Source organism: Ursus arctos, unplaced genomic scaffold (genome assembly GCF_023065955.2).
Source record: "Ursus arctos isolate Adak ecotype North America unplaced genomic scaffold, UrsArc2.0 scaffold_4, whole genome shotgun sequence".
Taxonomy (NCBI): domain Eukaryota; kingdom Metazoa; phylum Chordata; class Mammalia; order Carnivora; family Ursidae; genus Ursus; species Ursus arctos.
In genome coordinates this window covers 31828400-31853511 of record NW_026623056.1, presented here as the reverse complement: position 1 = coordinate 31853511, position 25112 = coordinate 31828400, and the positions used below count along the sequence as shown (strand labels likewise).

Sequence of the window (25112 nt, the reverse complement as noted above, 5' to 3'; positions counted from 1 at the left end):
TTGCCTTCATGTTACTTAAGTCTTTCTTGTTCTTATATTTCAATTACTTGACTTGTCAAATATGGAGAAAAGGAAAATTAAAATACTGTACTAATAATGTGTTTCTGTTTTTCCTTATATCTGATGTGTTAAGAATATTCATGGTAGATATTTTTAAATATATCCACAAAAAGTGCATCATGTACCAATAATCACCATTGTTCATTTCATATTATGTCTTTTTCCACCTGAACTCCACTTTGTTTACTATTAATACCACAACTCTTGCTTTTTTTACTTGGAATTTTTTTTGTATACCTTGGTTTTACCTCTCTAGGAATAAACTTTTTTAACTGAGGTATAATATGGAATGTCTCTTGAACCTCAGAAATCTCCCTCATGCCTCTCGGCCACTTATTCCTACAAAGGTACCTACTGTTTTGACTTTTAACCGTAGATTTGTATTGTGGGGTTTATACTCCATACTAACGAAAACATGCATTATTTACTTTTGTTTCTTGCTAATTTTGCTCAGCATTATGTATATGATATTCAGTTACATTGCTGAACGATTTGTATTGCTGTGTGATATTCCTTTATATGAATATATCTATGCATTTTATTGTTGCTGCACATTTAGGTGGTTTTCATTTTGGGGTATTTTAAGTAAAGCTGTTATGACCAATCTTGTAAAATTTTTAATGCAAATATAAACTCATTTTTGTTGCACATGTATCTGAGAGTGAATTTTGGGGGGTCATAGGGTATGTCTATGTTCAGCTTCAGTAAATACTACTGAGTTTTTCAAAATGGTTGTACCAATTTTACTTCTATTAGCAGTGTATGAAAGTTTTACTTGTTCCACGTACATCTTTCTCTCAGTAAAATTTTTAGTTTTCTTTTTAGAGGTCTTGCATACCTTTCATTGGCTTTATTCCTTGGCATTTGGTGTTTTTATATGCTGTAAATTTTTTAATTTTTCTTATTGTTTGTGGCTGGAATATAAAAATACAATTAATTTTTGTATATTGACCTCATATCCAGAAAACTTGATAAATTTCAATAATTTGTAAATTCTTTTGGACTGTCTATCCAATTATGCCCAGTGTTAAAATGACAGTTCCGTTTCTTATTTCTAAAGGAAGAGTTTAGCTAGGACCTCCAATACAATGTAGAGTATATGTGGTGTTAGCAAACATCTCTTCCTTCTTCCCAATCTCAGGGATAAGTCAGTATCATAACTAATTATGATAATTATTGTAGGTTTTTAGTAGACATCTTGCTTTTAGCCTTCTGTCTCTGATGTTTCTATTTTCATTAATGTTAGAGGAAATCTGGAAATACCACCACCACACTTCTTGCAAGGCAGAGTCAGGACTTCACATGCAATGAAGTAGATTGTTTCAAAGCAGGAAGGTTTTGGCTACTTTGTTAGGTTACTTGGGACAGAAATGATTGGCTATGAAAGATTCACTTATCACTTCAGTGCCCTATTTGAGACTGGTTTGCTGGGCAGAGCCCACTCTTTAGTAGCAACCTTAGAATATAAATATTCATAATTGAGGAATGAGAGATTTCTTATTACAGCTTTTAAATCATTATAGATTTGTTAAAATATATGAAAGTTAACCTTGTAGGAACAGTGCCAACAAAGTTTATTTTACCTTAAGAAAATTGGAAATATTATTTGCGTATTCCATTCATTTCCCATGAAGAAGAAAAATAATTGTGTTGTATTAAGGGGTCTTTCTAAGCCCACAATGGAAAATGTGCCCAAATAGCACAGCAACACATATACATAAAACTACATTCTGCAATCTCTTCCTATTGTAGGAATTGCTGTATATAAATTATCAGGAAAGGTACAGTTAAGGTAAATGCAGACTTTTTAGCCCAAGCTCATAAAACTAAAATGTAACTGAAAAAAGTATGTTTAGACTTTAACAATAGTTTACAAAACTCATGAAGCCTATTCTCTCTAAAGATAGAAAAGAATGAAGATATAAACAGTTAAAATGTTTAGGTAACTTATGAATGACAAAATCAATAATATGTAATTAAGGGAAACTAAAATATATGTAATATCTAACTTTTGAAAAATTAAGAAAAGCAGTCATGCCTCCTAATGTCTCCTTGATTCATACACTAAGAAACAGGTCACTAGGTCTGATTAATAATGGCAATTATTATGCTTGTACTTGGATATATCTCCCCTTTTTCATGTATATATAGCATTGCCTTCTCTTTTTTTTTTATGCAGTTGTTCTCAAATGTAAGCCTGTATAAGAATCATGTGAAGAGTTTGTTAAAACACAGAATGCTTAGTGCCAGAGATTCTAATTCAACAAGTCTTGAGTGGGGCCTGAAACTTTGCGTTTCTGGCAAGTTCCTATGTGATGCTAATGCTTCTGATCTCTGGGCCGCTTGAGAATCATGGCTCTGTGAAAATTTTTATATTTTTTCAATACTTACCCTCTCAGTATCTATTTTGTAATCTTAAACCTTCACCCCTTTAAAGTCTGATTAAAACACTGATGCAAATAGCTGAGCAAAAATGGTTGGTAATTAGGCAAGCCAGAGACCAATAATTATTTTATAACTCTGATTTCCTACATGGATCTTAAACTCCATTTAGCCCAATAAACTGCAAGTAAAAACAGTGAAGTTTAAGACTATTAAATATTTGAGGATAGTGAGAGAGAACAGAGTAGGGATTGGGAGTGGAAAGAATCCCAGTGAGCCAACCAGAAAGCTGATTTCTTAACTCCCAGGATAATATAACCATTTCATATTATTTATCCATTCACCCAACTATTGAACAAGTAATTTTCAGTATCTGCAGTTATGTAGATATTATATTACCTGCTGAGAATAAACTAACGAACAAAATAACATACTCCATGCCAAACGGAACTGAGTTATCTGCAGAAACCAACATTAAACTAATAATTTTACAAATAGTTGGTTTTTTCTTAAAGCTGTGTAACCCTTTTTCACTCACCAGGTAAGGTTGTGCAATTTGTGTACTACATAAACATACCTCCCAAGGGGATGAGCCGGAACTAACATTCAGCCCTAGCTCCACTTCCTGGAACAGAACTGCAATCCTTACAGGAAACAGGCCCTTAGTCTTTGGACAAGGAATTGAAAACTAATCAAGCCTTCAACTGTAGAGTTATATCTGCCCACAAGATATGAATTTTTCTAATATTTCCTCCTTGAATGTGTGCCCTTAAAAATCATTTGCTCAGATGAGCATCTTTTTCTAGGCTAGCATCAGGTCCTAGTACTGCTGCTACCTATATAACCAACAGTCCTCGTGAGTCTCACGGTCCACAATATACAATAGACTTACTATGCTATCAAGTTCAAGTTAAGACTAGGGTGATAGAAATATGTATCTTTATTAAAATATGCTTATTTAGGTATCTTTAATAAAGATATTTTTATTAAAATATCATAGAGACTAACATCACAAAATACTAGCAAAGAAGTAACCAGCTCTGTTGTTCTCAAACCTGGGTTAGAACTAGGAGCTTGAATGCTCATTCTATGTGGTTCTACATTTCTAGAACCCCACTACATCTTCCAAAGAAGAAAGCTTCTTCCCTCCAAATAGTTCTCTGTTGGGGCAGTACCAAAAAATCAGATTAAAGGCACAAAATGGAGACCCTTCCAAATAGTTATCATGAAATTCACCTTTAAAATAAAACTTCTGGGTTCACTCGGGCTAAGAAATTAAATGCCAATAGTCTTTTATTCCCTTTCTTTAGGACTTGCTACAAGAACTCCTGAGGCAGCACCAGGCTTTTATAGGAATGAAATACCAGCTGTGAGACAGAGGAATCAAGTACATCACTTGCCAGGTGAAAGTGAAAATCTCTTTTTTGAACAAACAAGTTTTTCACATCTCTACAATTTTCTGGACTTCACAATTTGTCTCAAAAACTTTATTCTTATTTGTGCTGAAAATACAGGTCCCCCACAGTGAATGAAGACAAATTTCCCTAAAGCAATTAAAACCATAGACACTGACTTCATAAGATATTAAAGCAGGAATTCCTAAGGCATCTGTGATTTTGAAATGTTCTATATAATTTTGATAATGTTATTTTTCTACTTTAAGCCTGAATACTTTTATCAGACCTATACAAAAGTATGAGGGTTCCAGCAGAGAACTCAGGGAAACTTAAGAGCCAAAAAGTAGAGTGGTTTTGTAAAAATTCTCCTAATTCTTCATAATACAATTACATATTATCTATGATCACAAACTACTATGCAGATCATCTGAACTTCACCAAAGAATTGCCCCAAAGGGGCAATGTTCTCTCAGAAATAGCAGAAAGGAAGGTCTTATAATCTGTTTTATGCAGAGCCATTGAATATTTTGATGCTGTTCAGAGGGACCAACTCAAAATCAAACACAGGTTGTACAGCTTCCTTAAATTAGGCATTCATTACAAAATGGTCGTGACCAGATTTGCAACTTGAAGAAGAAGTTACCATGTTCTAGACCCCAAATAAAGTCATTAACAAAGGAACCTAAAAATAATTGCAATCCACAATTTTCCAAACAGTATCTTTTTTTTTCTTATGTAATAGAGCACCCCTGTGAAAGACCTTTTTCTGAGGAGAAAACTGATGCTCAGAGCATTTAAATAAGTAGAGCTAGAATTTCAGCTTGGTTACATTTGGTTGTAAAGCCTGTACTTTTTCTTGGTTTTCATTAATAAAAAGAAAAATATAGGAATTGCAAAAAACTAATCACAGTTGAAATTAAAGGACAGCCAAGCAGTGACAAAGTTGCTAAGTTTTGAAGAGAATGTTTTAACAAAGAAATTCAAAAGAACTTAAGAAATATACTTTGCATGAAACATTAGAAATATAGTTTACCATTTAAGTTCCAGGAAAAACTGGTTTCAAAAAGTAGTTTTTAGTTTTTATAGTTCATAGAATCAATGAATTATCACATCTTGAATTTATTAAGCCTTGTTTGCTAATAATTATAATCAATGTTAGTACAGTACTTTAAAGCAAACAAAGTATTTTTCATGTGTATTATCTTATTCAATCCTATAGCAGCCCCATAAGGTTAGTGTTGTTCTCCTTTTACACAGATGGAAAAATTATGACTAAGGAAAAATTTCATAACTTACCCAAGGTTACCCTGCTAATAAATGGCTTAGTCTGAACCAACCCAAATTTTCAGACTTCAAGGTCCTCTGATCCCAAATTATGTGTCCTCCTATTATTTACTTAAAAAAAAAAAAGTGTGTTGAAGACCTAGTTCTCTGGGAATTTATAATTCAAGGTAGACAAGAACAAAAATAAAGTTTCATAATCATTAACTCTTTACAACACTAATAAAAAGTCACTGATTAACACTGTCCAAACAGAAATATAATACATATTTTAATATATCAAGAAAAGTGGAGTCATGACACTAAACATTTTTTTATGCTGGGGCAAATTCAAATAAAGATCCTTCTTTGCCTGACTTTATCATAGTCACTTCATAAAAGGTGGGGTCGGGGGGAGGTCATAATACAGAGGCATGTAGGCCTTGCAGGGCTCTACCGTGGTATGGTGACTCCAAAATTGTGTGTGTGTACTATACCTATATACATACCAGGTGCTTCTGTTCTATCTTAGTTTCTAGCTTAGGGAAGATAGAGACAAATGAAATTCATTACTATGTTCCAACCAGTCAGTAAATGAATTAACACACAGATAAATTTATAGGCATTTTAATCTAAACTTTTAATTTAGTATTAGATTTATTTATTTTGCAGAAGACATCTAGGCCTACACACGTGTTATCTGCTATACCATATATAACATATTGTGCTGCTTTCTGGAAAGGGCATAGCTTTGGAGTCAGAGAAATTTGAACTTATCTACCATTTCTACCATTATAACCTTAGCCAAGTTTCTCAACCTTAACTGTATACTAATTCCAGAATACAGATTCTCAATAACATATAGTCGTGGCTATTATAAAGATAATACTGAACATCCATGGCCTAAAGAGACTGAATTTTATCTCCGTGATCATTCTAAATTTCTAATAGTAGTTGTAGCTTAGCCATAACAAAGTACAAATCCTTCACTGGAAACCAAAAGGCCAACCCAGTTGTTTGTAACCAAGAAACAACTAATCAAAATCTTTGAATTAGAAACTTCTAGCCTACCTCTTTATGTTATTTCCTGTTAAAGTAGTAAGCCACATTCAGACTGATTCAGGGTTTATGTTCCTAACATTTGATTCAGATGTGGCACCAAGGACCTGAGGTTTTGTGGGGTGTTTTTTTTTTTTTACACGTTATTTGCATTTTTTTAAAGCTTTTAAATTCCAGTTAGTTTACATACAGTATAATATTAGTTTCAGGTGTACAATATAGTGATTCAGCACTTCAGTGCAACACCCCATGCTTCTCACAACAAATGCACTCCTTAATCCCCAACACCTGTACAACCCATTCCCCCACCCACCTCCCTTCTGGTAACCAGTATGTTCTCTATTATTCTGAGAGTTGTTTGAAGCCAATACAACATCCCTCGGATGAACCAGGCTGCACTTTCCATCGACTTGGACTTGAATTAGGAGTTAGGAAAAAAGCAAGTGAATATACAAGTGATTGAAGGATCTGATGCACTGAAGATAAACCCCCTAGGCAAAATACTGTTGTAATGCCTGAAGTTCTGTTCATATTTAATATGACCTCATTCTGGCATAAACTATAAGCCACTAGACTACCCTGCCTCATTACTGTAAACTGAGCCTGAATTTGGAGGCAGAAAAATCTAGAATAGAGATAGTCTTGCAAAGGTTTATAATCTAGTGCTATCATAGGCCCTGGCTGTCACCTGACCTTTAGACCTGAATTTATTAAATATTAATATGTATTTTGCCATCAGCCAATCATTTCATTCATTTGCATCATCTTTGAACTCTTATACCATCCTACCTAATATTCTCTAGGTAAGTCAGAAGGTGATAGATGTGATTAGATAAGTGATTAAGCCTATCTGTGGGGAGGCTTTCCTGTGAATTTTTCTAACTCAGTTTTATTGAGATATAATTTACATAGAATACAATTCACCTTTTTAGTGTACAGTTATAGATTTGGGATTTTTTTTTCAAAAATATATGCCATGACTATGTTAAAGTAACAAGAATTTCCTGACAATTTGCCCAGAATCTAACAGAACTAAGATCATAAGAAATCAAACTGCTTTAAGTCTAACACTTTGTGCAGCAATATTCCCTGCCCTGCAGCTAGATTACCTATGGCATTATTTGCTGTATTGTTGTCTATGAGCCAAGACAGGCAGTTTTTCAAGGTGTGAAGGATGAAAGATACTATTCTATATTAAAATGGACATGATGTAAAGAGATTTGCATGGAAAATAAGCCCATGATGAATTAAGTGTATGACAACACTATTGAAAAGACAGTGGACTCTTAGGAAGTACTACTGTGCAGAGCAAACAAATAATAGTATTATATACAATTGGAGACTATCTCAAGTATTCAGTGTTTAATCAAAGGCACCAAATTATAAATAGGACGTGTTGCCCAGATAAGTCATTTTTTATATAGAATACCACAGTGACAATATTCTCTTGCCAACTAATAATGAAAATAGCTAACATTAAATGCTTATTAGATATCACACAATGCTAAGTGCATTACACACATTCCCTTAATTAATGTTGATGAGGTCCCTATGAAGTAGGGACTAGGATTATTCCCATTTCATAGAGAAAGGGACACATACTCTTCCTGAGATTAAGTAACTACTAGCCCAGTATCACTCAGCTGGCAAATGGTTGAGTCATGACATGAATCCAGCTCACTTGTATTCTGGATCACTGGGCTTCACTTCATCAAATACCAGGAAACCTGCCTTAGAGAAGAGCAAAAGTCTTTGTAGAAATTTGCAGAAGGGAAAAAAACAAAAAGGCATCTAGCCTCTTCTAACAGAGATTTTACTGTCCTTATAACTACCACTTTCCATTCAAAATTAGAAAATGTAAGATCAAAGATATAATGAAATTTTTTTACCTAAATAGGAACCAAAAAAGTGCCTGTCAACTTAAAAATAAATATGATAACCAATTTAAAAAGCTCATCAAAATGTTATCTATATCTATCTGTAACTGTATCTACATCTAATTTAACAACTGTGGACAATATTGTCTCTCGTATGAAAAATCTGAGATGCATCTCAGGAAATACTTCTTGTGGAAGGTTCCCGAGTGAAAGTCCCATAGGTTGGTTAATATTCATAAAACCACAAAATGTTATTTCTCAAAATGTGATCTGCCAGCCTCTTTATATCAGTATCAAAAATTCCTGCTGATCTATTGAGAATACCTGGAGGTGGCCCCTACGTCTCCGCAGAGGCTTTAAGATCTGGTATGCGAGAGCAAGAATCATTTACTCTTTATTGCTGTAGAGGTTAGAACTGGGACAAATTATAGATGGTAAAGGAAAGTAGTTTGAGCTCACATAGAAAGAAATTTTGTAGCAATATAACAACCCAAAATTCGATTTTTTTATACCTTTAAAGGTTTCTATCAGAACTATTTAAACAGGATATCAAGAATGCTGTAGGAGAAATAGTTCCATTGAATAAGACATTGGAGTAAATGACCTCTAAGATTTCTTTGAGCCAAGATTCTCTTTTTTGTGCCATGTGCTGAGCCAGTGAGTAGTGAGAAATTAGCATTAACCATTTTCTCCCCTTCAGCTAACAATATGTAATGACAGTGGTGCATATGCTTTAGCTTAGAGAACAGTAAAAATGAAGAAATTCAGAGAGCCACATCCCCAGGGGCACATTGCAAAGGTTCATACATACATACATACATTCCGTTCTATACATTTCCAAGATGAGTTGCCTCTTACTACCTCTTGCCTTACTCATCTTCCAACCCAAATTCCTCAAACACTCATGTGTAACATACTTTAACATAACACTTAAACATACTTTCTCTGTCTGCTTAGCCCTCTTCAGAGTAACTCCTCACCCCCTATCTTTTCACTGTTTTTTTCAACATTTATTTAGTAAACACTCATTGTACACCTATTCTATGTCAGTACTTTATTAGGTATTGGGAATACAACCCCCACCTTTGGAGAACTCAGTTTCAGGATGTTAATGAGGAGAAAAAAAAATCAAGTGTAATTAAATGTGTAAAGTGTAATAAAGGAAATGTGCACAAGGAGCTATGAAGATTAAGATAATGGTACCAAATGAAGCCTTAAGTTTGAAGCTACATTCAGAAAGGAGGTGATTTTTGAGGAGTCTTGAAGAACAAGTAAGAGTTTGCTAGTTATTTGGACACAAGGAGCACTGCCCCCCCCACCCCAAAAAGAGTATACTAGTTGGGCAAGTGAGGAGAATCATTCTGTGTATGAATAATAGACATCTATTATTAACACTGTTATTAAAATTCCCTAATTAATCTCACTATCAAATCATTCCCTTTCCCTCTTTCAATTATAGTATTGAAGATGGGGTTTGTGAGGGGACCCCAGTTTTCAGGCTTTCTACAGAAAACCAAAAAGACGTAACAAAATGGAGGAGGGGGTCCAAAAAACTAGAGATTTGAGAGCCAGAGTAAGTTAGATACTAGAATATAGGATGTGAATTTTCCATCAAAAATAATAGTGGGAAGTGGACACTGTGGTCTTTGTCCTGCTCTGTCTGGGCTTACTGACCAATAGGCAGGAACTGTTTGCCCTCTTTTTGAAAACATCTTTGTAATCCATCTTAAAATAATACATAGATATGTTTAAATACCATATTTTTAAAAAGATTTATTTGAGAAAGAGAGAAAGAATGAGCAAGGGGAGGGGCAGAGGGAGAGAGAAAGAAAATCCACAAGCAGACTCCCCACTGAGCATGGAGCCCATCTAGGAAGGGGGGAGGGGTGCTTGATCCCAGGACCCTGAGATCATGAACTGAGCCAAAACCAAGAGTCTTCCACTTAACCTATTGAACACCCAGGAATCCCAAAATACCATATTTAAAAACAAAATAGAAACAACATCAATTATGATCTAAATCCTTCCATTATTATTAGTTATTTAAAAAAGATTATTCTAAATACTGAACACACCCTACTCCTTCAGTTCATCTGAATTGTGAATTTACAAAATACATTTGCAACCTCTTATGAAGCATATTACATATATTTAGTTTGCCACATTTTGATATAAATAACTTTTTGCTTGTGCTAATTCTAAACCCAAATTACTAAAATTTGATTTCTTGGTTGTGCCTTAACAGAATTATTTTTAATGTCTTTTTATAGCAACATTTGCCTGCTGCTATTATTTTTATTAGAATGATAACACATAGGTTTCCTTTTACAAGTAGTTTAGCACAGAATATAGGAGTCAGCAAACCATAGCCCACAGGCCAAATCCAGCTTGCCACTTATCTTGGTATGACTTGTGAAATAAGAATGGGTTTTTAATTTTTAAATGGTTGGGGGGAAAAATTAAGAGATAATATTTCAAGACACATAAAAAATATATTTAAGTTTATAATATGTTTAGGCTTTCTAAAACCTGTTTTAAAATGTATTCCAATCATATTCTAGCAGAAACATTAAAGACAGTATCAAGGATGTTATTTGACAGATAAGATTAAGCTACAAGATTAAGCTACAAATTGATGAAGGGATTTTTTTCAAAGTTATATTATTAGGTAGCAAAGTTCAGAAATTTGTGAGCCAGGTTTTCTGATTTTAAATTGAATATTCTTTTTACTCTGTCATCTGCATCTTTATTTTAAAATAACTTTCCTATTTGTAGAGAAAAATCACTCATTAGAAGGTATAAATTAATTGATGATATCTTATCATCAGGATCTTAAAGTATTGACAGAAAAGATGTCTAACATGATTTCCCCTTATGCATTTCTATAACATGCATTCCAGCTAAATATTTTGAGATACCCAATGTCAAATTTTTGTTAACAGATAAATAATGAGAAAAGTTTTAAAATAAATTAAAGGTGTTTTTTGGTCTATTTAGACATTTTCTGATAGCTTGATTTATAATATAATTAAATTCATTTTCAAATATTTTTTTATTTTCAAGATCTTATCTACTGAATTTAACATTGTACTATTCAATATTGACATCATTTCATCTGCCATTGGCATAGTAGTTTCCTTGACTGTATTATATACATCTATAATAGAATTTTCTTTCTATTTTTCAAAAGAAATGTTGGGAGTTTTATCATCAGTTTTCACACTTATCAGTTATTTATGAAATGAGCTCACACATTTATTGCAATATTTCTTTACCTATTAAATTGATCTGAAATGGATTTTTGGTTTTTCCCAAATTAAAAAAAACACTTCTCATACCATTTGTGAAAAAAAACTATGCAAAGATATACTTATTTACTGTAAGAACAATTGCTTTTCTCATGTTTGTTTACATATTAAATATTTACTACTAAATGACAGCAAACTAACATCAGACAGTATTTCTGCTTTTATACATGCTCACTAAATATAATACTCATCAGGATTTAATAATTCTACTGTAAGACAACTGTTCCCCCACACTCCTCTTTAATTTTACATAATTAACAACTGCCTTTTTCCTTTTTCTGTTGTTTCAGTTAAAGGATCAAGAAAGTTAAGTCTGCCAACAGATCTTAAGGCTGATCTTGGTACGGTATGCCAACAATTTTTAAGTTTTCTTATATTCATTTGGCTGAACATTTTTACCAACCAGTCCATGAATAACAAGTTTCCTAGATGGCAGTGTTTGATGGCTTTCCAAAAAGGCTTTCTTAAAAATCACCATACAGTTCTGTTGGCAGCATTCAACATTTCATTTGTTAACAATCATTTTACAAAATTATGTTTGATAAATCATTACACACCAAGATATATAATGTTTCATTTATTTTTAGCATGAAAATGTTTTTGAACATTGAATATTCATGCATATGGACCCACTGTAATCATGTAAATGAGCATAATTTTTTCCCAGAATTATTTTCCCTATTCTGTATATTAGTATTATTTAGAATTAATGCTATTTAACAACAACAAAAAATGCCTGCTATATAAAAGAATGGAACCCTAGCTTTTTTTTTAATTTTAGAAAAGTTATGGAAAATTTGATTCACTCTTAGTTTATTCATTGTGGGGGTCACAGGCTTATTCATAATTCAAACTCTGGAATTAATAATGCTTTATTAAATAGATCTTCATAAATTTTTCCTTCAGAACTTTTATCTGCTTGTTCCAGCATAGGTTGTTTTTTTAATTTAATTATCTTTGTTTTCATCTCCTTTATTTTAACTTAAAGCCATAGCATTAAATCCTGCTAACGTCATGGTTAAATCAACAAAAATACAGTAATTAGTCTTTGCATTATTTTTCAGAGTTTATAACGCTCCTTGAAGTTGCTCTTGCTATTCCGTATTTTTTTTTTTCTCTTTGGTAAAGATTTGAAGCTAGGTCATAGAATATGTTACCCGAAGTTTATAGAGCCTATTCACATACCTCACTTCATTGTATCTAAATTAAATAACTGTTAGACAACAAATAATTTATTACATTTAATATCTAATTACATATAATCTTACATGAACTTGATTAGTGTCCTATAAATGCAAAGCACTAACGTATTAGGTAGTATTATTAGTTCAATATTAAAGAAATTGTTATAAATTAGTATTTTACCATCATAATTGATAATGGACATCAAAGGAAGACTCAACATTACAGTTCTATTTATTGACCTCCCACAATGTGTCAGATACTGTGCTAAATGATTTGGACATATTGCCTAAGACAAGGTAGTTGATTATTCCCACTTTACAAATCAAGAAAGAAGATTCCCAGCCTACTTCTATATTTATTAGAAATAGCAAAGAAAGCTATTAGTTATAATTCTAATCTGGAGATCAGTTAGCATAGTTGTTATTAATAAACACTAACAAACAATTTCTACAAATGTCAGTCTCTCAAAGTCTCCCTCCCAACAGCTTCATTCTCACTATTTTCATGCATACTTTGAGCAAAGATGAATTATGAAAACTCAGATATATATAAAATTGTCAAGTGCTTGTCACTTTATAAAGGATTTTTTGCACTTAAAAGGATTCACAATAAAATTTCATTAAATCTCTACTTGTAAGTACGTTAATGTAATTTCATTTAAAAAAATGTAATTTCCAGAAAAAAATCAGAAGGCTTCTAAACAAGGATAAATATCTATATAAATGTAAATTCTGGAATATAAAATCTTGGTGTAAAATATATCTGGGTTGCTTGTAACATGCTTTAGGAAGATTATTTTTCAGTAGTATATAATTCATTAGTGAAGGAGGAAGATGTTTAAGAAGCTATTGCATAAGGCTAAATGAGGGCCTGAAGTAGAACAACAACAAAGAAAATGAAGAGAAAAACAGTCCCCGTGGGAAAATTTACAACTGATGGGATTACAAACAGTGGGTGGAACAGGGTTGGTAATGCATAGGAAATAGGAGGCATCAAGAATGACTACAAAATGTTAAGAATAATTCTCATGGAGAATGCCTGGTTTGACAGGAGAATGAGTTTGAGTTGCTACAGGGACATCCATGTTAACCATTCAGTGAGCAATTAGAAATTATTGATAATATTCATTTATATCAAGTATTTGTGACTGTGTACATGAACTATTCACTGAAGACAAAGGAAAAAATGACAAGGTATTGGAGAACTTTAGATACTAATGCAACTTCTTTTCTATAATATTCCTTAACTAAAGAACAGTGTAACAAAAACAGTAAAATAATAGTAATAGCAGCAAAAACCTCATACAGTGGATACTTACGCAGTTAGAACCCTTAAGTGGTTAGCATTTTATGAGTAATTGCAAGATTCAGGGGAAACTGCTTTATACCTAACATTTTTACATTTAGTGGAAAACTATCTTGTTTCTCATTTTTAACAAAAAATAGACTTTTCTCTTTCTAATAATATTTTGAATTAAAAACCTAAAAATAAATTTTATATTCAATCCTTGAGTGTACATAATCCAGGGGCTGGCACATAACAATGAAAATATTGTTATAGATGCATCATAGAATACTACAAATGAAACACAGGCCCCCATAAGCCCTTAAAAAATATCTATTACAAGATGAATTCCAGTCAATGGAAAGATTCACGGAGAGGCCATGGTCAAAGAACTGCAGTGATTATTTAACTTATTTAAGTGTAGAACTAAAGTCAAACAACAGTGCCAAATATGATTACGAAATAGAATAAACTTAAAATCTGTAACAATATAGAAACAATAATAAAATTTTAAAATTGAGAGATGGAATGTAGAGAGGAGGTTAAAGTTGCCAAAAAGAGAATTTTATAACTAAATTTGGTGGTTAATTGGTGGTAAAGTGAGAACAAAGACAAGCAGTGGAAGAATTACACTAATTTCACTTTTCATAAGGGGAAATAAATTATTATGCATAGATAACAATTTAAGAAGAAAATACATATTCAAGGTAACCACTAGAAAAAAAGGTAAAATACCCCAAAACTTTAAAAATTAGGAAAAGGATAATACATATAAAAAAATTAGGAAGATACCACCCATTGTAAAGTGGGAGAATAGAACAGAGCCTGTTCATGTTGACTGACCAGAGTCTTCAAATTCTCCACTTTGAGACTCTCAGGACTGCCCTGATTCTGGCTTTCTACCTTTTGAAAACACCAAGAATATGGTCACTGCAACAACTTTTTACTAGAGCCAATCACTTGTCATGCCTGGAATACTCAGATTGCCCTTAGCCACAATAACCAGAGTTCACATTTGTAAGAAGAATGGGAGCCAGTGGGTGAAACCTCATGAGCTCCAGGAGCATAATGGACACATCACAGGTATTTATTGGTCTTTCAAGAGTTACCACATTGTCCTTTGCTGGAGCCAGAAAGATGGTGTCTGGAAGCTAACCCCGATCATCAGAATTAATTATGTAGCCATTTTTGTGAAGTGGTCCCCTCTAGAGAACAAATTTGCTGTGAATAGTGAAGCACAATTCATTTCTGTTTATTACTTGAGCATGAAAATGGCAAGTGGGTAAGCAAACACATTACAAGTTCCTTGGTTTGGACTGGCATCCCAACAATGTCTTCCTGGCAGTAGGATTATGTGACTTCGAACGCACAGTGCTTCTGTATACATTAAAGAAGTGAATGAAAACCAACCAGTATGCCATAGGGCACCAAGATTCATTTTGGTTAGCTGATATCAGTTCAGTGGTACTGGGAGTTGGGTCTCAGCTTCACCTTCTCTGCTAGTGGGAGCTCTGTGGCCTAGGTCAGCCATGACTGCAATGTGCCTATTGCTGATGCCTCAAACAGTGTTCAGGTTTCATTTGAAAACAGTTACTACCACTCCTGAAATCTGCATGAATTATTTGTCTCAGACAATACAGCATTGTGTAGCTGCCAGCCATGATTGTTACCCAGTGTTCTCTAATTAAGATGACCATGGCTCTTTGACTTTAGTCTCCAAACTGGACATTCCAAAACACAGCATCCAGTACAACAGGTTAGCTATGGAATACTTCCAGAACATGGACAAGACAGTCACAACTGAGTACTACATCACAGCCTCAGAGATGCTGCACCAGAATAGATAGCATTACTCAAGTGGACAAGCAAGATTACTGGAAATTCTGCCCCACAGGAATTAATGGAGCCATGACAATTTGGGATTTCAAAATCTTAGAATCTTCTACCCAAGGCCTTCAAATAATTTGAAGCTGAGTGAACCTCTTTGACCTAGTATGACTTCAGGTCTATCATTTGCATGATGGTGAGGAAAACCAACCACAAGGAAACAATGAAAACATGTATCATGCAAATATCATTTATATGTTTTGTTTAAATATCATTGGCTAGAGTGTTGAATGTTTTAAACGTTCATCTTTTAAAATTTTTATTTAGTTTTTGGCTGTTTTATTCCATTTATTCTTGACCAAAGCTGCTTTTAAGCAGTTCATTATGGAAAATTGTTGCATTAACTTAAAAGGGGAGAAGAAATTGTAAATTGTCTCCTAGAAAATTAAGTAAAATAATCAATATGTTCTTTAAAATAGAACTAGGATGAACTGTCTCTCATGTCAATAGATGTAGTAAAATGATTTGCTCTTTATTATAAGAAAAAGGCTTTTCAGCATGTATCACATAACAAAATCCAACAAGGGAAACATCTAAAGCAAGCTGATTCAAAGGTTAGTACTAGGGTATATTAGACAACTACTGGCAAAAATAAAACAGGAGTTATTATATTAATATCCAAGTTGAGTTCAAGACAAAATACATTAAATTAGAAGACTGCTTATATTTATAGTGATGAAATGTACATCCACAATGGTGTTATACGCAACTAATGAATTGTTAAATACTGCATCAAAAATTTTTGATGTACTATATGCTGGCTAATTGAAAATAATAATAATAATAATAATAATAATGAATTGTTAAATACTGCATCAAAAATTTTTGATGTACTATATGCTGGCTAATTGAAAATAATAATAATAATAATAATAATAATAATAATAATGATGATGATGAATGAAAATAAATGACATAAATAAAATTCATGAAATAAAGTGTAAATAGAAAAAAAATTAATGAACCAAGTAATGTGGATTAACAATTGTACTTCAAAAACTATAACAGAATAAGAATAGAAATGCAGTAATAATGAGAGATTTTAACATTTTGTTTCATATCTCTAGTAACAGCATGGAACAAGAACCCTGAAAATTTTAGACTAAGGATCTAGAAGCTAGTGGAGAATAACTACAAAACTCCTACAGTAGAGGACAATAAAGGGAAGGTAGAGAAAAAACTCTGGGATGCTGAGAAAGGCCACAAAAAATTTACCGTAACAATTCCTTCCAGTTGAAATTAATTTTATTAAAAGAACAACAAAGACTTTTCATTCTCTTATACCATACACAAAGATAAACTCAAAATGGATGAAAGACCTCAGTGTGAGACAGGAATCCATCAAAATCCTAGAGGAGAGCATAGGTAGTAACCTATTCAACATTGGCCACAGCAGCTTCTTTCAAGACACATCTCCAAAGTCAAGGGAAACAAAAGCAAAAATGAACTTTGGAACATCATCATGATAAAAAGCTTCTGCACAGCAAAGGAAACAGTCAACAAAACTAAGAGGCAACCCACGGAATGGGAGAATATATTTGCAAATGATGCTACAGATAAAAGACTGGTATCCAAGATCTACAAAGAACTTCTCAAACTCAATACACGAGAAACAAATAAACAAATCATAAAATGGGCAGAAAATATGAACAGACACTTCTCCAAAGAAGACATACAAATGGCTAACAGACACATGAAAAAATGTTCAACATCCCTAGCCATCAGGGAAATGCAAATCAAAACCACAATGAGATACTACTTTACACCAGCTAGAATGGAATTAACAAGGCAGGAAACAACAAATGTTGGAGAGGATGTGGAGAAAGGGGAACCCTCTTACACTGTTGGTGGGAATGCAAGCTGGTACAGCCACTTTGGAAAACAGTATGGAGGTTCCTCAAGATGTTAAAAATAGAGCTACCCTATGACCCAGGAATTGTGCTACTAGGTATTTACCCCAGAGATACAGATGTAGTGAAAAGAAGGGCCGCAGGCACCCCAATGTTCATAGCAGCAATGTCCACAATAGCCAGACTGTGGAAGGAGTGAGATGCCCTTCAACAGATGAATGAATAAGATTATGTGGTCCATATATACAATGGAATATTACTCAGCCATCAGAAAGGATGAATACCCACCATTTGCATCAACATGGATGGAACTGGAGGTGATTATGCTAAGTGAAATAAGTCAAGCAGAGAAAGACAATTATAATATGTTTTCACTCATATATGGAACATAGGAATAGCACAGAGGACCATAGCAGAAGGGAGGGAAAACTGAAGGGGGAGAAATCAGAGAGAAACCATGAGAGACTATAGACTCCGGGAAACAAACTGAGGGTTTCAGAGTGAAAGAGGGTTGGGGTGAGGGTGAGGGTGGGGGGTGATGGGTATTGAGGAGGACATGTGTTATGATGAGCACTGGGTATTATACTCAATTAATGAATCACTGAACACTACATCAAAAACTAATGATGTACTTACTATACAGTGGCTAGCTGAACATAATTTAAAAAAGGCTTTTAAAATAATACTTTTTAGGATGTTTAAAGAGTGATAAAAAGTAACTAATTTTTAAAAAGATTAATAAATCATGAAGCTAAAGCAAACACAAATGAAAAACCAATTAAGAATCTTGGATAACAATGGGGGCACCCAGGTGGCTCAGTCAATTGAGCATCCAACTCTTGATTTTGGCTTAGGTCATGATCTTGGGGTCCTGAGATTGAGCCCCACATAGGATTGTCTGCTCAGCAGGGAGTCTGCTTGAGATTCTTTCTCTCCCTCTCCTTCTGCTCCTCCCCTCCATGCTCTCTCTCTCTCTCTCTCAAATAAATCAATCTTAAAAAAAAAATCTCGGATAACAATGAAGAAATAGAGACCATCAATAAAGAAACAAACTATAAAAAGGAACAAAGTAGAAATTCTGGAGCTAAAATTACAATAGCTAAAATGAAAAATTCACCAGAAAGGTTCAACACCACATTTGAGTAGACAGAGGAAACTAGCCAACCTGAAGGTAGTACAATTGAAGTTATTGACACAGAAGAGCAAAAAGAAAACAAAGGAAAATGAATAGAGATTAAGGGACTTGTGAAACATCATCAAGCATACCAACATATTACGGGAATACTTGAGGAGAAGAGAAAAGGGAGAAGAAACAATATTTGAAGAAATAATAGCTGGAAACTTCTTTAACTTGAGGAAAGACATGAGCTACACATCCAAGAAATTCGTCAAACTCCAAATATAATAAACTCAAAGAGATACTCACTCGGATGCATTATAATCAAACTTTACAAAAAGAGGATCTTAAAATCAGCAAGAGAGAAGTGACTCATCATGAATAAGAAATCCCCAATAAGTTTGATAGCCAAATCCACATTAGAAGCCAAAGAGGCCAGAAGGCAGTGGGATAACATATTTAAAGTGCTGGGGGAAAATGTGTCAACAAAGAATTCCTATATATGGCAAAAATTTCCTTCAAAAATTAAAGAGAAATTAAGACATTGCCAACAAACAAAATCAAAGAGAGTTCATCACTAGTGGACCCTCCCTACAAGAAATACTAAAGGGAGTCCTAAGGCTGAAATGAAAAGATGTTTGACAGTAACTTGAAGACATATAAAGAAATAAAGAACAATGGTAAAAATAACTACATAGGTACATATAAAAGCCAATATTATTTTATTTTTGGGTTTCAACTCCTTTTTCTTATTTCCTACATGATTTAAGAGTCAAATGTATAAATCTTAATGGGCATGTAATGAATAAAGATATGAAGACAACAATATAAGGGAAGATGATGGACATTGATAGCAACAGAGTTCTGTATGCTTTGAAGCTAAGTTGGTACAATTCAAAAGGCATCGTTGTGAATTTGTAATCACCAGCATAAACATTAATAACTAAAAAACAGAAAAGAAAATATGAAGGAAATTAAAAGATACACTGGGAAAACAATCAAACAGAAAAGAAGGCAATACTGGGACAATTCATGAACAACAAAAGGTATCCATCTGAAAAACAAATAGAAAAATGGCAGAAATGCTTCCTTATCAATAATCACTTCAAATGCAAATGGATTAAACTGGCAGACTGGCAGAATAGATTTAAAAACATATATGTTATCTATAAGAGAGTCATTTTAGATCAAAAAACACAAATAGGTTGAAATTAAAAGGATGGAAAAAGACTCCACACAAATAATAATGAAAAGAGAGTTTGTATGGCAATATTAAGACCAAAGTAGACCTTAAGTAAAAAACTGTTAAAAGAAAAAAAGAAGGATAAAAGAGTCAATTTGGTGAGAAGATATAACAATTGCAAACAAATGTGCACCAAACAGCAGAGCCCAAAATATATGAAGCAAACATTGACAGAATTGAAGGAAGAATTAGTTCTATAACAATAGTTGAATAATTCAATAGCTTGTTTTCAATGGTGAATAGAAAATCTAGACAGGAGATCAAACATGAGAGGACTTGAATAACGCTATAAGCCAACTAGCTTTAACAGACAGAGTACCCCACATAACAATAGAATACATACTCTTCTCAAGTACACATGGAACATTCTTGAGGATAGAACATATTTTAGGCCACAAAACAACCTCAATAAGGGTTTTTTACCCTAGGCAAAGAACTTTATTAACCTTGTTTCAAACTTTATTCCCAGGCTTCTTCTGCTTAATTAGTGGCAAAGAATGAATTGTGTATAAGCAAAAATTGAAAAGAGCTGCAGTGTCTAAGGGGCTTTATCTAGATTTTATCAGATCCATGAACAAAAATTTAAAAAGCAGTCATAATATAAAATAGCAGCTCCCAGTAACTTCTTCAATTTTTGTCTTCTTCAGAAGTTGACTCAATTCAGTTTGTTTCATTCTTGGAAGCTTCATCAGAATTCTCCACAAGATCTGGAGCTTCATCATCGTCTCTGGTAGCAAGTGGTGCTTTTCTAACCACAAGATTGTTTGGGCAAAGCCTCAGCCAGTCTTCTTAAACTAGTCAGACTGTCTGCACGAAGTTGGTTTAAGATACTGGGCAGATTTCTGTCAGCTGCTTTGTCTCAGCATGGCCTGTAATGGTGAAAGTGTTCACTGCCAGCAATGCCTGAACTTCGGGGTTGTTAAAGTGGATCACTGTTCCTTGGTTTGTGAACATATTCACTTCTTCAATACCAGAGATATTGTTTACCCCTAACTTCTTTAAGGAGAACTGAAGTTTTTTATCATCTGCTGTAGCCATTCTATGAACCACCTTCTTCTTTCCACAAGCAGTTCCTTTCCCACCAACGTGCACTTGTCCTTGCAGTTTGGCAAGTTTCTCCTGGTTCATGATAGGTTCTTTCATCTGAGGCTTCTGTCCTTGGGTTCTACCGTGAGGTGGAGGAAGAGATGGCATTGCCTCCAAGCCTCAATAAATTTAAAAGGATTAAAATCATACAAAGTTTTTTTCTGTAACCACCATGGGATGAAACTAGAAATCAGTAAAAACTGAAATTCACAAAATTTGAAATTAAACTGCACACTTGTAAACAACCAAAAGGTCAAAGAGGAAATCACAAGTCAAATGTGAAATACTTTGAGACACATTAAATAAAAGCAAAATTTACAGGTTACACCAAAGACATAGCTCAAAGGGAAAGTTAAGCTGTAAATGCCTATGTTGAAAATAAGATCCCAAATCAATAACCCAACTGTATACTTCAACAAATTAGAAAAGACCAAATTAAGCCAAAGCTAGCAAAAGGAAATAATAAAGATTAAAGATAAACAAAATAGAGACCAGAAAAACAATAATCAACAAAACCAAGTTGGTTCTTTGACAAGATCAACAAATCAACAAACCTTTACCTAGACTAAGGAAAAAGGAGAGAAGATGCAAATAATTAAAATCAAAATGAAAGTGGGGACATTACTATCAAACTTACAGAAAGGAGGATAATACTTTGAACAACTGTATGCCAACATTAGATAACTAAATGAAATAGGCAAATTCCTATAAACTGAATTTCCAAAACTGACTCAAGAAGAAAATCTCAACATAGCTAAAATAAGTAATGACATTGAATAAGTACTCAAAAACTTCCTGACAAAGGAAGGTCAAAGATGAGATGGCTGGTGAATTCTACCAAATATTTAAATAATTGATGCCAATCCTCAAACTCTTCCGAAAAATTTCCTAACTCATTCTATGACACTAACATCACCCTAATTTCAAAGCTAAACAACATCACAATGAATTAGAGACCAACATTCCTTATGAATATGCGTGCAAAAATTCAACATAATATTAGCAAACAGAATACAACAGCATATTAAAAGGATTATGTACCATGACCAAGTGGGATTTATCCCAGAAATGTAAGGGTGGTTGAACAGAAGAAAATAAAGATGTAAAAACAACATTAATAGAATAAAAGAAAAAAACATGATACAGATATATCTCAATTGATACTGAAAAAGTGTTTAATAAAATTGAACACCCCTTCATGATAAAAATACTCAGAAAACTAGGAATGGAAGGAAAATTCCTTAAACTGACAAAGGGCATTCCTGAAAAACCCACAGACAAGATCCTACTCAATGATGAAAGCTAAAAACTTTCCTCAAGATCCAGAACAAGATAAGGATGCCTGTTTTTACTAATTCTATTCTATATTGTACTGTAAGTTCTATGCAGAGAAATTAAGCAAGAAATAAAAGGCATGCAAAATGGCAAGAAATGAAACTATCCCTACTGACAGATGGCATTATCCTCTATGTATAAAATCCCAAAGAAACCACAAAAGAACAACTAGAATAAACAAAGTCCACAAAGTTGCAGGGTATAACATAAACAGGCAAAATCAGTTGTGTTTCTATACACCAGCAATGAAAAATTTTTAAAAGAATTTATTTAAAAATTCTTACAAGTCTCTAAAAGAATAAAATCCCTAGAAACAAATTTAACCAAGGAGGTGTAACATTTGTACACTGAAAACTACAAAATATTAGCAATTAAAGAAGCCCTAAATAAATGAAAAGATATCACTTGTTCATGGACTGAGAGGCTTAATATTGTTTAAATATTAGTACCACCCAAAACAATCTAATAGATTCAATGCAAACCCTACCAAAATACCAATAGCCTTTTCTTCAAAATGGAAAATATTATCCTGAAATTCGTGTGGAAATGTTGAAGCAAGAATAGCCAAAACAGTACTGAAAAAGAAGAAAGTTTGAAGAATCACACTTCCCAATATCAAAACTTCCTCCATATCTATAGTAATCAAAACAGTGTTACCAGCATAGGGACAGACATATATACCAGTGGAATAAAATCGAGAGTCCAGAAATAAAATCATACATCTAAGTTGTCAGGACAATTCTATGGGGTAAAAAATAGTTTCTTCAACAAATGGTACTAAGACAACTAGAAATTGACATGCGAAAGAATGAAGGTGGACCATTACCTCACATTACGTACAAAAATGGATCAATGACTTAACTTTAAGAGCTAAACTATATAACTCTTAGAAGAGAGCATAGGGGAAAATCTTAATGACCTAGACTTTGGCAATAGTTTCTTAGGACACCAAAATATAAGCAACAAGAGAATGGGTAAATTGGCCTTTATCAAAATTTAAAACTTTGGCACTTCAAAGTATATTATTAAGAAAGTGAAAAGACAGACTATAGAGAAATATCTGCAAATCATCTAAGGGTCTACTACCCAGAATATGCAGAGAACACCTATATTTCCACAACAAAAATGCAAAAATGGGCAAAAGACTTAGACATTTCTCCAAAGAAGATAAAAGATGGACAATAAGCACATGAAAAGATGCTCAACATTCCTAATCATTAAGGAAATGCAAATCAAAACCATAGTGAGATACCACCTCACACCTAAGAGGTGATGGTTACCATCAAAAACAGTAACAGAAAATAACAAGTGTTAACAAGGATATGGAGATATTGGATCCCTTGTTCACTGCTGGTGGGAATGTGAAATGGTACAGCTGTTATGGAAAACATTATGGTGGTTCCTCAAAAAATTAAAATTATTAGAATTATTGCATATCTAGCTAATCCATTTCTGGGTATATGCCAAAAGAATTGAAAGCAGAGTCTCAAAGAGATATTTGTACACACATGTTCATAACAGCATTATTGACGGTAGCTAAAATGTGGAAGCAACTCAAGTGTCCATCAATGGGTGGTGAATGGATAAGCAAAACATGGAATATACATACAGTGGAATGTATTCAGATTTTAAAAGGAAGGAAATTCTGACATATGTTACAACATGCATGAACTTTGAGGCCATTATGTTAGGTAAAATAAACCAGCAATAAAAAGACACAAAAATGATATGATTCCAATTATATGAGGCACCCAGAATAGTCAAATACATAGAGAAAGTAGAATGGTGGTTGCCAGGGGCTGGGAGAGTAGGAAATGAGGAATTATTGTTTAATGAATAATGAATTCATTTTTAAAAGATGAATTCTGGAGATGGCTGGTGGTAATAGTTGCAAAACAATATGAATGTACTTACTACTCTTAAGTGAACTGTACACTTAAAAAATGGTTAAGATGGTAAATTTTGTATTGTATTTTACCACCATTTAAAAATATTTTATTAAAAAAGAAGTACTGATCCATGCTACAATATGGAAGAACCTCAGAAACATTATATGAAATTAAAGAAGCCATACATAAAAGGCCACAAATTACATGATTCGATTTGTATGAAATATCCAGAATAGTTAAGTCCCTAGAAACAGAAAGCAGATTGACGGTCACCATGGCTAAGGAAGAGTAGAATGGGCAGTAACTGCTTAATGAGTCAGTGCTATTCTTTGTGGTGATAAAAATGTGAATTTTATAGTGGTGGTGGTTACACAAGATGGTGAATGTACTAAATGCCACTAAGTTGTACATTTTTAAATGGTGATCCTATATTATATGAATTTCACTTCAATCAAAAATGCAGGAAAAAAACATTTCAAAGAACTAGTGAAATAAAGTCTAGAATTTAGTTAATAGTAACGTACCAACGTGAGAAATTTATGTATTATCTTTGCAACTTTCCTCTAAATCTAAGATTATTCCAAAATAAAACATTTATTTTTTAAAATGGGCAAACTATTTGAATAGACTCTTTACCAAAGAGGATATAGAGATGGCAAGTGGAAAGATATTCAACATCATTAGCCACTAAAGGAATACAAATTAAAAGAACAATGGACTACAACTAAATAAGTACCCATTGGATTAACTGAAATAAAAAATACTGGCAAAACTATCTGATGGTGAGGATAACACTGATCAAACAAACTCTCTTACTCTGCTGGTAAAATACAAAATTATTCAACCACTGTAAAAAACAGATTGGACATAGGCTTAATATACTTTTTAATATA

At 33.4% G+C, this 25112-nt stretch overlaps 1 protein-coding gene and 2 pseudogenes across 1 annotated transcript in view; 2 read left to right on the top strand and 1 right to left on the bottom strand.

Moving 5' to 3' along the window:
* The window catches only part of STXBP5L (syntaxin binding protein 5L), a 425975-nt gene that overhangs the window by 363183 nt on the left and 37680 nt on the right, over positions 1–25112 (top strand). Inside the window, exon 21 of the mRNA XM_044382469.2 lies at positions 3753–3845. Within this exon, the coding sequence (XP_044238404.1) occupies positions 3753–3845 (93 nt within the window). The remainder of the gene's footprint in view (positions 1–3752; positions 3846–25112) is intronic.
* On the top strand, positions 14061–15965 carry LOC113256148 (actin-related protein 2/3 complex subunit 1A-like; annotated as a pseudogene).
* On the bottom strand, positions 20200–21103 carry LOC113252078 (transcription factor BTF3-like; annotated as a pseudogene).